Below are 13,285 nucleotides of genomic sequence, written 5' to 3'. Positions count from 1 at the left end.
CTTCTAGTACTTTGGGTTTTCTCGTAAACACCCTGCTTAAAAGAATTTTTCCTTTGTGGAAACATTGGCTGTCCTCACCAAAGAGGTCATGGAATTGCATCACAGGTAGACTCTTCTGAGAAGGCAGCTCACGGTATGTCTAGGGTGATAATGTCAAGAGCCAGGTTCCTGTTGAGGCAGTGCCTGGGGCTCACGGGGCTGTAATTGGCCCCTGAAGTTTGTTTTCTCTCTTTTCCTGCACTGATCTGCCTTGGAGCCCCTGCCGGGTCTGACTCTGGCCAGGGACGGTCCCAAGGCTTTTTATTCCGGTCCCAAGGCTTTTTATTCCAAGTGAGGGCAGCAGCTCGAATCCTAATTCCTTTCCTTGACTCAACGATGCGGAGTTCGCAGAAGCCCAACAAACACAGCACACTTTTCATCCAACCGCTTTTTAAAACAACCTCGACTTTGAATGGTAAACCGCCGGGAATGACAACGAGAAAGATGTTTTCCATGCTTTTCTCGAGTTTCAGGCCAGCCACGTAGAATGTTCACTCTAAGCACAGTGTGGTTTTTATCTGTGGCACAAATCATTCCGTGCACTGTTTAAAGTTGCACGTCTCAGACCAAGAAGCACGAGGGCTTTGGGTACATTTCACCACCTATCCAGACAACCTTGGCCTCTAAAAAAGGAACTTCTGGTAGATTTATTTCTTTTATCTTTCTTGCTGTTCTTACCTACTCTCTACTCCCCCATCAAGAACAGCAGCACTCGTGTTCCAGTTCTAGAGATGTTGCTACTTCTTGTGGGGGAATTCTCAATTCATTTATAGAGAAAGCTACAGAGAAAGCCTTCAGGGTCAGGGGAGACAGTCTGAATCAGCAAACAAACATAAAAAGAACTCTTATCTTAACTATCTCCTGAGCCTTAATCGTTCTCCATAACAGCCAGAAAACTTTAAAACAACAGTTATTCTTAGGGATGTGAACTGGGCCTAACTTTCATTTCTCATATTCCAACTTTGATCTGTACCCCAAAGTCTTTCTGTAAATGCAGCAGAGATAAAGGTCTGCTGGAGAGCCAAGATTACCCCACGCTTCCTTATTACGTTTTGTGAAGAGTTATTTGAGGTGTTATCTAGTGCAGGTGGTTGTGCTTCCCCCTAAACTCTTTCTGTGACTAGAAAACAAAAGTTGCTAGGAAACATTTATTTATTATGTATTTTTACTGCAAGGCCTAGCAGAAATGCCACCTTCTCCACGAAGCCTCCCTTAATTCCCTTTTCTTGCCTCCGCCCTCCAAGCTGTAAGTCCTCTCTCCTGCCCGTGACTACAGTGGACACTCTAGCTATACCCCTTCTGGTCTTGGAGGAACTTGCATGTTCTTTTTTTTTTATTTTATTTTTTCTCACTGCTATTTATGGATAAGTCCTGTTTCCCTGTCAGACTTGCAGAGCCCTGGGTAAGCCCTCTGGTCATTTTTGTACATCCTCCATGGCTTGTGCCCAGGGGAGAGCCAGGACAGTTCGGAATAGATGAGTAAAACAGGTCCTCTGGATCTTTGATTAAACATCACCGACCTCTTAAGTTCATAACATTGTCTCTGCCTCATATTCTCTCGAGGGCTTTTCTTCACTCCTCTGTCCCTTCGTACATTAACATAGGATCACAGCCAAATCCCAGTCCTCACGACATCTCCCATTGTTTCCATCTTTGCTTCTGCATCCTCCGCTTCGTACTCCTGTGCGTCATTGCTCAGCCTGAGTGACAGCTCTCCACACCGGTGGATGGCCTGGCTTGCCTGATGGGGCCGTGACTCGGTATTGGGCCGGGAGTCAAGAGATAAAAAGCTCTACTTACAGATGTGACTTTGGGCAAGCTCTGTGGTCCCTTCCTGCCCTCCTCTTTTAAATGGGGACGTGACCAAATGTGTCCTCAAGTCAAGTACCTGAAATGATTCCGAAGCACATGGGGTTGTGTTTAAGTCTTACTGCAAGTGTGGGGATCTTTCAGCTGATTGGAGCGAGACAGGACGGTAGACGTTCTGTCCTGGTTGTCATGGTTGGACTGGTGACCCTTAAAATTCCATGAAGTTGAACTCCTTTTAATATGCAGATGGGTGTGCTGGGGCTTTCTGCAAAGGGGAGAGGCAGGGAATTCGGGCTGAGGGAGGATGTCTGCAGTGGTTGGAGTTGTGGGAAGTTCCAACGACTTTTATTTTTAAAAAGCACGCACTCCCCGGTTGTAAAGGCAGGGTCAGGACGAAAAAAGACAGGGTGTACTGCTGAAAAATTCTTGGCTAAGAACACAGCAGCCTGGCCCTCGGGGAGTGCTGGTGTGAGGTGGAGGGAAGCGTTGAGGGGAGGAGAGAGGCCTGGCAGTGCCGGGGTACGGGGAGGTCTGTGTGCCTAACCTCCTTACACACAGACACATTTTCTTCCGTATATTGGCCATGTAATTATGGAACAGGCCGTTCTTTTTGGTGACAATGTAAAACTCCCCCGCCCCGCCCCCCAACGCAAAATAAAAATAGATTTTGAGTGTTATCTTGCGGAGAGACCTGGCACTCCTGCCCTCTCAAGGTTACTGGAGCCATCGGCTCTCCCCCGTCCGCCCTGTGCCTGTCCCCACTGTCACCACCCCATCTGCATCACTTAATTGGTGCCTGGAAGAGAAAAGAAAGGGGTTTGGATTCCTAGGGAGACCGGGAGGGTGGGTGAGGGGGAAGCTGAGTTGGCCAATACTGGACTTTCACCCTTAACCACAGGGACTTAGTAATGACCTGCACCTCTGCTGGAGACTCGCACCTCTTTGTAACTTACACCCCCGAATTGCTTTACGCTGTGGGAAAGTTTAATTGTGTCTTGGAGCTGCACCGTGAAGTTGCCACCAGAAATGAAGAGGAAGGAATAGGAGGCCAGGACTGTGGCCTCGTCTCTGAGAGGTGCTCCTCTTTGGTCCGCTTGGGTGATGGTGCCGTGGCGTGAATCCTGGGACAGCCCGGGTCCTGCCCTGGAGGTTCACTGATGAGCGCGCCCGCACATAAGGTTGGAGGAGTTGGGAGATGCTACAAGTCCTGGATAGGCACATGCAGGGAGCCTTGAGATGCTACGATTCCAAGCCCAGAGGAAGCTGAGAAACCCCAGGAAAAAACAACACGCTTTGCCCGGGAACCCCGGGGTTGGTGGCAGCCCTGAGGTGGGCAGAACCCAAGGTCTCTGGGCTCCCAGTCAGAAGCCAGAGGGTCACGTTCAAGTTGTGCGGTAGTCCAGATCCCTTAGCTGTGCGGGATGGGGCAGGTTTGCTCCTTTGTTCAGCTGTGCTGTTTCTCTGAGCTGGCTTCTTGTTTGTTCATCTGTGCTGTTTCACGGACACATTCATTAAGTGCGTGCTCCTAAAGGTTCTCTTCTTACGAAAAAGTTTCCTATATAACACGTTCCTATATTAACATTCTTCTTTATGCCCATATTCTTCCATTTCCTGTCTCATATGTTCTCCCCCTAAGAAATTTTTAGTAGTTTCCTATAACAAAAAATGATGAGTGTTTCTGTGGGACTGCATACAATTAATTACAACATTCTACGAGGCTCCCAGATGAAAGTCATTATATGCACAGAAAGTCGTTGGTATTTTGGGATAATAGATATTAAAATATACAACATGAAAAGTAGGACTACCAGGCTGACTGAGCATTTGTATCTTCATTGTTCAAACTTGTGGTATCTTGCCATCATAGCCATTGAAGCCAATTTCAAGGTAAATCATAACAGGAAGTAAGCAATTTCCTTTTATTCACTAAAAAATAAAGGGGTTTATTAGTTTGCTGATATACATGAAAGAACATTTTAACTTGTAGTACCCCTGAATTGACGTCAGCCCCCTAAATTTAAAATGCTGACTGAACCTGGGTGGGGGTGTGTATATGTGAGGGGGTGGAATGCAAAAAAAAAAAAAAAAAGTTACTTCCGCCTGCTTTGTTAATCACAAAGAATAAATAATAACATTTGGCTCTCTAGTGAATTCAGGCTATAATTTACTGTCCAAGCTTCCCTGTTGTTTTAGAAATCACTTGAACTGTGTTCTCTTCGTCCCATCTTGTATCAGCAAAACAGTTTGAGTGATCCCTTGCTTATAATCATTCCAAAGCAGCCTTTCATCCTTTCCTGTTTTAGCCCTAATTCATTTATCAGATTGGCCAATTCTTGCCTCCACTTTTAAGATTTCTTTGTTTGAACATAGCTCAAACCCTGATTGCTCTCTTAATTTTTTTTTATTTCTTAATAATTGATTCTATTAATAGTTTGCCCTTGCAACCTTGTCTACACTTCATTCAGATCTTTTCTGAGCACTTACTCCATGCTGGTTGGAGGTGCTGGGGATACAGGAGCGAAGAAGAGCAAGACCTCACCCTCATGGCCCTCACATTCTAGAGATTCCTCGAGAGGTGATGGTAGTTAGCTAAGAATGGAAGTAACGTGGGTTTTTTGTTTTTTTCATTTAATTTTCCCTCTAACCTCTCATTTCACTATGGAAAGAGCCCTGCTGTGGGTGACCGGGCCCCTATGGTCTAATTTCTTCCCTGCCACTAATCAGTGGGTAAGCAAGTCCACTTAGGATTCTGTGAGTTCGGCATCAGAAGAGGTTTTGTGTGTACAGGTGTGGGCCCCCAGATGACATAATATATCACCATGACTACCCTGGGATCATTCATCTCCATCAAAATTCAGAAAACAGCTTATTTACTCGTTTTGGCTGATATCCAAGATTCAGTCGTACCCACCCCATGAGGCAGTTCCCCGGTGGGGATGCCAAGAAGTCTTGGCACATGGGTGATGGAATACCGCTTTGCTGGAGAACCGGAATTTTCATACCACGTCTCTGGTGGGCCCCGATCCAGGAGTCATGGTTGATGTCTCTTGTGAGTCTTGGACCCCAGAGAGGCCTGGGATGAACCCCTGCCCTCCAATGTCCACATGGTCTTCAATTAATTACCTGGTGGGAGGACCACATCTTAACCTGCCCTTCTGTTCGTTTCTGCTGGAGTAGGGGTGGCAGGGCCGGGGAGTAATGCTCAGTAAGAGAGGCTGCTTGTTGTGCCAGGCACAGAGCTCTGGTTTTACACGTACCATCGCATTTTAGTCTCAGTGCGTCATTGCATACGCGGCTGTGTGAACCCATATTTGTCTGACTCCCGTTAACCTCTTCTTCTCCCGTGATTAGCGATTCCCTTTCGTTCTCAATTTATGAAATTGTACTTTCTCCCCCTTTTAACTCTCTAGAATTCTGTGAAGTTGGAATGCTTATTGACTTATGCAAGTGGGTCTAGGTTGGGTACTTCTTTAGGAGGTTTATATTTTAATGGCTTTGGGGGGTTAATGACTTGTAAGGTGCCCAAGTAATGGAGAGCATCTGTTGACTTCAGTAATAAATTTTAAGCTTGTTTAGAATTCTCCTTATGTCTTAAATTTGAGTTTCTCCAGTGAGCCTTTTTTTGGATCTTAGATGATTTATATCTTTCCGGGGAATCATTTTAAATAAGTGGTCTTCATAAAGACTAGGGCAGATGGATATATATCACACTCTCTCAAACATCCGGGCTAGACAGGGCAGTTCTGTTTGATGTTTGTTACAGAAATGACACCATCTAATACTAACAACTGTTTTATTCTGATCTTAACATCACGTTTAAAACATTCCTTTCTCTTCTTTCCAACTCAGTATCACTGTACTGACTGGCAGAGTCAGGAGAAGTAGATGTCCACGCCCACAGACCCTGGTGCGATGCCCCACCCAGGGCCTTCGCCAGGGCCGGGACCCTCTCCTGGACCAATTCTTGGGCCCAGTCCAGGACCTGGACCATCCCCAGGTTCCGTCCACAGTATGATGGGGCCAAGTCCTGGGCCTCCAAGTGTCTCACACCCTATGCCGTCGATGGGGTCTGCTGACTTCCCGCAGGAAGGCATGCATCAAATGCATAAGGTAAGAGTTCATTCTCCCATCCAGTCTTGTCTTCTGAGTCATGGATGGCTAATAATCACTGATAACCCCCCTCTCTTTTTTCTACTATTGTTTACAAGAGAATCAAGCTAGGTCTTTCTTTTATCTTGTACATTATTGAAAACATACATTCTAAGGCTCTTTGATTGTTACAGATGTTGCACCAGTCAGGAAGATCTGATCTTGGCTTTTTAAAAAGTGTTAGCTACAATATGCAGCTCTCTCTCCCTCTCTCTCTTTTTTTATTTTTTATTTTTTGGGCCACGCCACGTGGCATGTGGAACTTCCCTGACCAGGGATCAAACCCATGCCCTCTGCATTATTGGAAGCATGGTGTCTTAACCACTGGACCACCAGGGAAGTCCTACAATATGCAGTTCTGACAGATCCTATGAATTGTGGGTTGCAGGTATTTTGGCTTGGCAAATAAGTATATTAGTGAATAAGTCTTGCTTTTTTTCCAACTATGTATGTTAAGTACCGTATATCATCCATGAATGAATGTATTGAAAATTATTCTTCCCTAAAAAGATCCCGTAGGTCCCAAAGAGTAAAAGGAAAATGAGTCCTTTCCTAAAGGATTTTTTTCAAAAAAGCTTTGATTGAAATAAAATAGTTTTTAGGGAATTCCTAAAAATGCACTTTGCTCTCTGTCTGTGAAGTGGCTTTATTCTGGTTTTGGAAGAGGGCTCTGATTTTGCAGAGCTCAGGGCCAGTTGTTTGTTTCTGGATGAAGGTTATAATAATCTTCCATTGATGAGATTCGGGTTGTTGCTGCTGGGATGAGCATAGCGGTATGCCTTGGGCATTACGCCTTTGCAGGAGATGCAAAGAAGAGAGAATGGCCTTTTGAGAAAGCAAACAAGATCCTCTGTGACAATTTGCTTTGAGAGGTAGCGGTAGCCAAAGAAAATCTATGGGACCATTGTGTATTACCTGAAGGTTAGGCCTGAAGAGATGTGTAGAGGTTTTACATCTTTTCCGGGTGACATCACAGGTGGACAGGGCTGGTTTGGAACAGAAAGGTTACCGCAGAAAAGAGCAAGTCTTCCCTTTAATTGTGTAGGACTGGAGGTCAGTTTGGTTTTTTTTGTTTTTGTTTATTTATTTATTTATTTATTTTTGGCTGTGTTGGGTCTTCATTTCTGTGAGGGCTTTCTCTAGTTGCGGCAAGCGGGGGCCACTCTTCATCGCGGTGCGCGGGCCTCTCACTATCGCGGCCTCTCTTGTTGCGGAGCACAGGCTCCAGACGCGCAGGCTCAGTAGTTGTGGCTCACGGGCCCAGTTGCTCCGTGGCATGTGGGATCTTCCCAGATCAGGGCTCAAACCCGTGTCCCCTGCATTAGCAGGCAGATTCTCAACCACTGCGCCACCAGGGAAGCCCTGTTTTTGTTTTTTTTAATTTTTGGCTCCAGTGGGTCTTCGTTGCTGCACACGGGCTGTCTCTAGTTTCGGTGAGCAGGGGCTACTCTTCGTTGCGATGCGCAGGCTTCTCGTCGCGGCGGCTTCTCTTGTTGTGGAGCACAGGCTCTAGGCGCACAGGCTTCAGTAGCTGTGGCACGCGGGCTCAGTAGCTGTGGCTCGCGGGCTCTAGGCACAGGCTCAGTAGTTGTGCACGGGCTTAGTTGCTCCGTGGCACGTGGGATCTTCCCAGACCAGGGCTCGAACTGTGTCCCCTGCATTGGCAGGCGGATTCTTAACCACTGCACCACCAGGGAAGTCCCTGGAGGTCAGTTTTAAGGTAAGGCATTGCAGCCCAGAAGGGAAGATTCATTTTTTGCAAATTTTGTTATTTGATGATTTTCAAATCAGAAAACTAATATATGCTTATTTTGAAAAGTAAAACCATATTGACATAAATAAAAGAAGTGGTTCACCCCCAGTAACAGCTTATTGTATATGCTTTTTATACCTTACTTTTCTCCATCTTCAGTAAAAATACCATCTAAGCACAGGTATGCATATTCAGGTATGATTTAAAAAATGTTTCCTTTTACCATAATAGCATCATATCATCACTGTTAATTACTCTGAAACAACATCTTTTTCATTTAACAACATATCATGGATAGCCCTATAATATCCCCAAGTTCTCTCCCTGCTTTTTTGATTTCTTTTAAACACATTTTTAGCTTGTCAGGTATGTAAAGGAATAAAGTTACTTGTTTTCCATATCACATTCTTTAGGAGACATATTGAACGTATAGACATATCGAAGTCATTAAATCATCTTGTGTTCATATTAATTTGGGAGGTGTATTATAGACCGGATCTGTCACTTGTTAACCTTAGTCCAAGCGGGTTAAATAATATCAGAAGGGTTTAAGGATGTTTCACCTCCAAAATGAAAGATTTGAAGGAAAATATTTAGCTCACCTCTATTATTATTTAAGCATTTAAAAGTTAAACGTATGCATGGGTTAATGTTATGTTTTTGCCCTGGGTTGTTTTTATGTATAAATGTATCTTCTGATCCCTTCTGTTTGTTATCTAGCATCTTCGTCACATTTTCTCCTGTTCTCTGCTCCCATCAAGCTCTTTTTTGTTTTGTTTTGCTCTCATTCTGCAAGTTTTGCATTTTCTCATCCTGCTTTTTCTCAGCCCGCAGTCCCTCAGATAATTCCCTGGGTGAGGACATGGTGAAGTGCCTGGAGTTCACACCTGCTGACCAGATGCCTTCACTTTCTGAGAATCTTTTTATAGGCAGCTTTATTCCTTGTCTTTCTCCTCTGTCTCCCTCTGAGCTTCAGCTTTTTGCTTTTCAACATTACTGGAAATAAATAAACAAGTGGCCTAAATACATCTGCTGTGTTGCTTTGATTTCCTCTCTATTATTACTATTTAACAGACTCAGAGACACTCTTTATACCAAATTCTTCCCATTTTTCTTCTGAACATCCTCTTTATGGTAAATTTCTCCTCTTTTCAAGTGCATGCTTTTGACTCTGCAGAAATTAACTTTCCTTTCTCCAAAACTGCAAACACTCATACTTTCTTGCTTGAAGTCATTTGGTTTCTATAAACTCCTGGAAATATTCCTTTCAGGCTGTTTTGAAAATTGCTATTCCAGTTTGGGGAGGAATAGACTTTTCCTTTCTCAAACACATGCTCCATTGCCCAATTCTGGATTGGATTAGTGTCAATTCAATGGCTATTTATTGGGTGTCTGTTGTGTACAAGGCCTCAAGTCCTATTTCCAGCCCCTGTGTTCTTTATTTTTTTCCAAACTCTGCCTTTAACCTTTTTCTGTCTTCCTCCCTCTGTAGTATAGCTTCATCTGTTTCACCCTCTTTCCCGTTCAGTATTTACCCCCGTTCACCGCTCTACCCTGTCTGTCCCTCTTTTCCCAACTGCCTTGGAACTTTATGGTTTCAACTTTTAAACTTTCCATGGTTCCTTCCCCTCTGATGAAAAAAAGTTACCAAAAAATAGATCATCACAGACGTTTCAAAGAGTCTTCCTTCCTTCATTCAGACTTTGGACTAGCTTCAACCTACGGCAGGTTTCAGGACTTACTTAAGAGGGTATGGAATAATAGTTTATATTTGTCTACCTTCTGAACAGAACTTCTTTTTTTTTTTTTTTTTTTAAGGATATGGGACTGGTGCTTTAAAGCAAATGGTTCTGAGTTTACTTTTTTTTTTTTTAAGTATTTATTATTTTATTTATTTTATGGCTGTGTTGGGTCTTCGTTTCTGTGCGAGGGCTTTCTCTAGTTGTGGCAAGTGGGGGCCACTCTTCATCGCGGTGCGCGGGCCTGTCACTATCGCGGCCTCTCTTGTTGCGGAGCACAGGCTCCAGACGTGCAGGCTCAGCAATTGTGGCTCACGGGCCCAGCCACTCCGCGGCACGTGGGATCTTCCCAGACCAGGGCTCGAACCCGTGTCCCCTGCATTGGCAGGCAGACTCTCAACCACTGCGCCACCAGGGAAGCCCCCAGAACTTCATTTTTATTTGCAGGTTTTGACATGACCAAACAAATTTCAACTGTTTAAAGCCTTAACTTTTGACTTCACAGGTAGTTTTGCTGATCCTATTGGTGTAGTCTTTTTTATTTTATTTTTTGTCCCATCTATGAAATCTATGTAAATAGTAATATATGTAAAATAAATGTCAAAATATATGACTATCATATGGGTAATAGATGATTGCGCCACAATTTTGAAGACTTTTTAGGAAGGGGTCTTAAAACACCAGGTAGAAATATTATGCCTGAAAGAGACGTCTAACTGATATTCTGTAAATGTTTCAGCCCATTGATGGTATGCACGACAAGGGGGTTGTGGAAGATATCCATTGTGGATCCATGAAGGGCACCGCTATGCGACCACCTCACCCAGGAATGGGCCCTCCCCAGAGTCCGATGGACCAACACAGCCAAGGTTTGTGGCTACATACCTGATTTTGGCTCTATACCACTGTCTTTCATCTTTCCTATTGGTTATTTTAATTATGACTTCCAGAGAACGTGTTTAAGGAGGATGGAATCCAGCCGGTTTCTTTTCCCTGTAGAAATCTCCCCTTATCCCCGCCAACACAACTTTATGGTTGATGTGGGCAATTTTCTTTGCAAAATCCTAGTAGTTTTACTGGCCACCGTGTGTCCAAGCACTCTGCAAAGTGCTTTGTGTACTTCATGCAGAATCTTTACCCTGATCTTGTGAGATAAATTATATTACCCCAGTTTCATAGATGGAGAGGCTAAAGCTCAGAGAATTTACTTTGTTTTCTTAAGTTTGCACATCCGGTAAGTGACAGGGCCAGAAGGAGACTCCAGGTCTGCCTCCCAGCAACAGCATAGATGTGAAGGTAAGATGAGCCACCCGTGTCCCTTGAATTGTACACTCCTACTTTGTAAGGTGGCTTTTTCTGGCAGTGGAATAGCCTGTCATTGCTGGTGGGTGGCTCTCTTAGTCTCTTAGGGCTGCCGTAACAAATTACCACAAGCTGGGTAGCTTAAAACAATATATTCTCTCAAAGTTCTGGAGGCCAGAAGTCTGAAATCAAGGTATTAGCAGGGCTGTGGTCTCTCTGAAGTTTTTAGGGAAGAATCCTTCTTTGCCTCTTTCTAGCTTCTGGTGGTTGCCAGCAATATTTGACATTCCTTGGCTTGTAGATCTGTCATTCCAATCTCTGTCTTGCTCTCCACATGACGTTTTGCCTGTGTGTCTATGTGTGTGTCCAGAGTTCCCTCTTCCTATAAGGACACCAGTGATTGGATTAGAGTCTACCCTAATCCAGTGTGACCTCATCTTCACTTGATTACATCTGCAAAGATCCTATTTCCAAATAAGGTCACATTCACAGGTGCCAGGGGTTAGGCTTTCAACATTTCTTTGTAGAGGACACAGTTCAACCCACAGTAATGGCCAAATCAATATATGGTAGATTTCTCTTCTCCTGGGTGCCTTTTCTCCTCATTATTGAAGGCATATTAAAGATACCTCAGGGGCTTCCCTGGTGGTGCAGTGGTTAAGAATCCGCCTGCCAAGGCAGGGGACACGGGTTCGAGCTCTGGTCCTAGAGGATCCCACATGCTGCGGAGCAACTAAGCCCGTGTGCCACAACTACTGACCCTGCACTCTAGAGCCCGCGAGCCACAACTACTGAGCCTGCGAGCCACAACTAATGAGTCCACGCGACTTGAGCCCGTGCTCCGCACCAAGAGAAGCCACTGCAATGAGAAGCCCGCGTACCGCAACGAAGAGTAGCTCCCGCTTGCCACAACTAGACAAAGCCGCGAGCAGCAACGGAGACCCAATGCAGCCAAATAAATAAATAAAATAGTAAAGACACCTCAGAGTCTTTTAGATGCAATGTAACCTCTTTTCAGAATCATTATATGGACATTTCAACATGCCAAGGGCATGATTAATCCAGCACTAATTAATGTGTTGATATTCTAATTCAAAGTTTATGCTTTATGTGTTGTTGTATATACTTTTTGTAATTTAATGTATGTGAGTTTTTTTCTCCATCCATGATCAGACATCCATCAACCCAAGGGAAGATTTTTGACTGTGAGGGTTTAGAGAAATGTCTTTTCTTTTCTTTTTTCTTTTTTTCTTTTTTTGGCTGTGTTGGGTCTTCATTGCCACGCATGGGCTTTCTCTAGTTGAGGTAAGCAGGGGCTACTCTTCTTGTGGTGCGTGGGCTTCTCATTGTCGTGGCTTCTCTTGCTGCAGAGCACAGGCTCTAGAGCGCAGGCTCAGTAGTTGTGGCGCACAGGCTTAGCTGCTCCCAGGCATGTGGGATCTTCCCGGGCCAGGGATCGAACCCATGTCCCCTGCATTGGCAGGCGGATTCTTAACCACTGAGCCACCAGGGAAGCCCTGTATTTGCTTTTAAATACATATATATATATTTATATAAAAGCAAGTCATGGAGGCATAGGAGTGCATCTTTACTAACATTCGGGCAGGTTTTTGAAGATCCTGGACTCTGATCTGAATTTTGATGGCAGGCAGGCGTAAGTTTTGCAAATGACTTGTAAAATCTTGACCATGTTAGAAAAGCAGGCTGAATCATTGGGACTTCTTGAGGTACAGGAAGAAAAGAATTTGACCCATTCAGTGTTAAGAATGAATTAAGACGACACTTCCAGGTTTATCATTTAAATTCTGAAGAGCCAGGTGTGTTCACAGAGCTAATGTAGATCTCATTTTAATACCTGGGAGGTATAGATGAGTTATATTCAGTGATTCTCAGAGCTGGTGGTTGCTCTGTCTGCTCCTGGCTTTGCAGTACCTCTAGTAGTGGGGCCCTAGGAAGACTCCAAAGGAAAACACTTGAAATGCGTGAATTATAAGTGAGCATTTTTACTTTTATGTATCTTAAAACTTCTTTCATAGCTCAGTTCCTTCCTTCAACTTCTAAAATGATGATTTTTCCTGGAATCTCCAATACTTGGCACAATGTCTAGCACATAACTGGAAATTTAGTAAATTTTGTTCAAGTAGGTAGAGAAGTGAATTTATGTATTCAAAAGTCAACACTTTTAAATAGATCTTAATTTTTATATAATTTCAGTAAGTTATAATTACTTTGGAATGCAGAAGTCTGCATTAAGTTAAATGGATTCAGAACTAGCACGTAATATTTTTCGCTAAAATAGTAAAGTGCCGTGTAAGCTGGGGAATTAGTTATTTAAAATATGTCTTTGAATAAAGTAGTATTGGTATAATGCAGTCTTATTCTATATAATTATCTAAAAAGAATTCAGACTCCATAATAGCATATATCTTTAAAAACCCCGTCGCAGGAAGCCATTTATAAACACACAGGTACAGAGAGGTGTGGTATTGATCGG

At 43.8% G+C, this 13,285-nt stretch overlaps 1 protein-coding gene across 7 annotated transcripts in view; it reads left to right on the top strand.

The window, feature by feature from the left end:
* The window catches only part of SMARCA2 (SWI/SNF related, matrix associated, actin dependent regulator of chromatin, subfamily a, member 2), a 175,327-nt gene that overhangs the window by 7,844 nt on the left and 154,198 nt on the right, over positions 1 to 13,285 (top strand). For 6 of the 7 annotated variants that reach the window (XM_036855210.1, XM_036855204.1, XM_036855206.1 and 3 more), the window contains 2 exons: positions 5,698 to 5,958; positions 10,229 to 10,358. In XM_036855210.1, the coding sequence (XP_036711105.1) occupies positions 5,734 to 5,958; positions 10,229 to 10,358 (355 nt within the window). In that variant the 5' untranslated portion in view covers positions 5,698 to 5,733. Of the gene's footprint in view, positions 1 to 2,762; positions 3,022 to 5,697; positions 5,959 to 10,228; positions 10,359 to 13,285 lie in introns of those variants that run through there. The other variant, XM_036855209.1, reaches the window with a different exon arrangement.

This window comes from Balaenoptera musculus, chromosome 6 (genome assembly GCF_009873245.2).
Source record: "Balaenoptera musculus isolate JJ_BM4_2016_0621 chromosome 6, mBalMus1.pri.v3, whole genome shotgun sequence".
In the NCBI taxonomy this organism is placed as follows: Eukaryota; Metazoa; Chordata; class Mammalia; order Artiodactyla; family Balaenopteridae; genus Balaenoptera; species Balaenoptera musculus.
The sequence above is the reverse complement of the archived record's forward strand: the minus strand, read 5'-3'. Positions and strand labels throughout refer to the sequence as shown.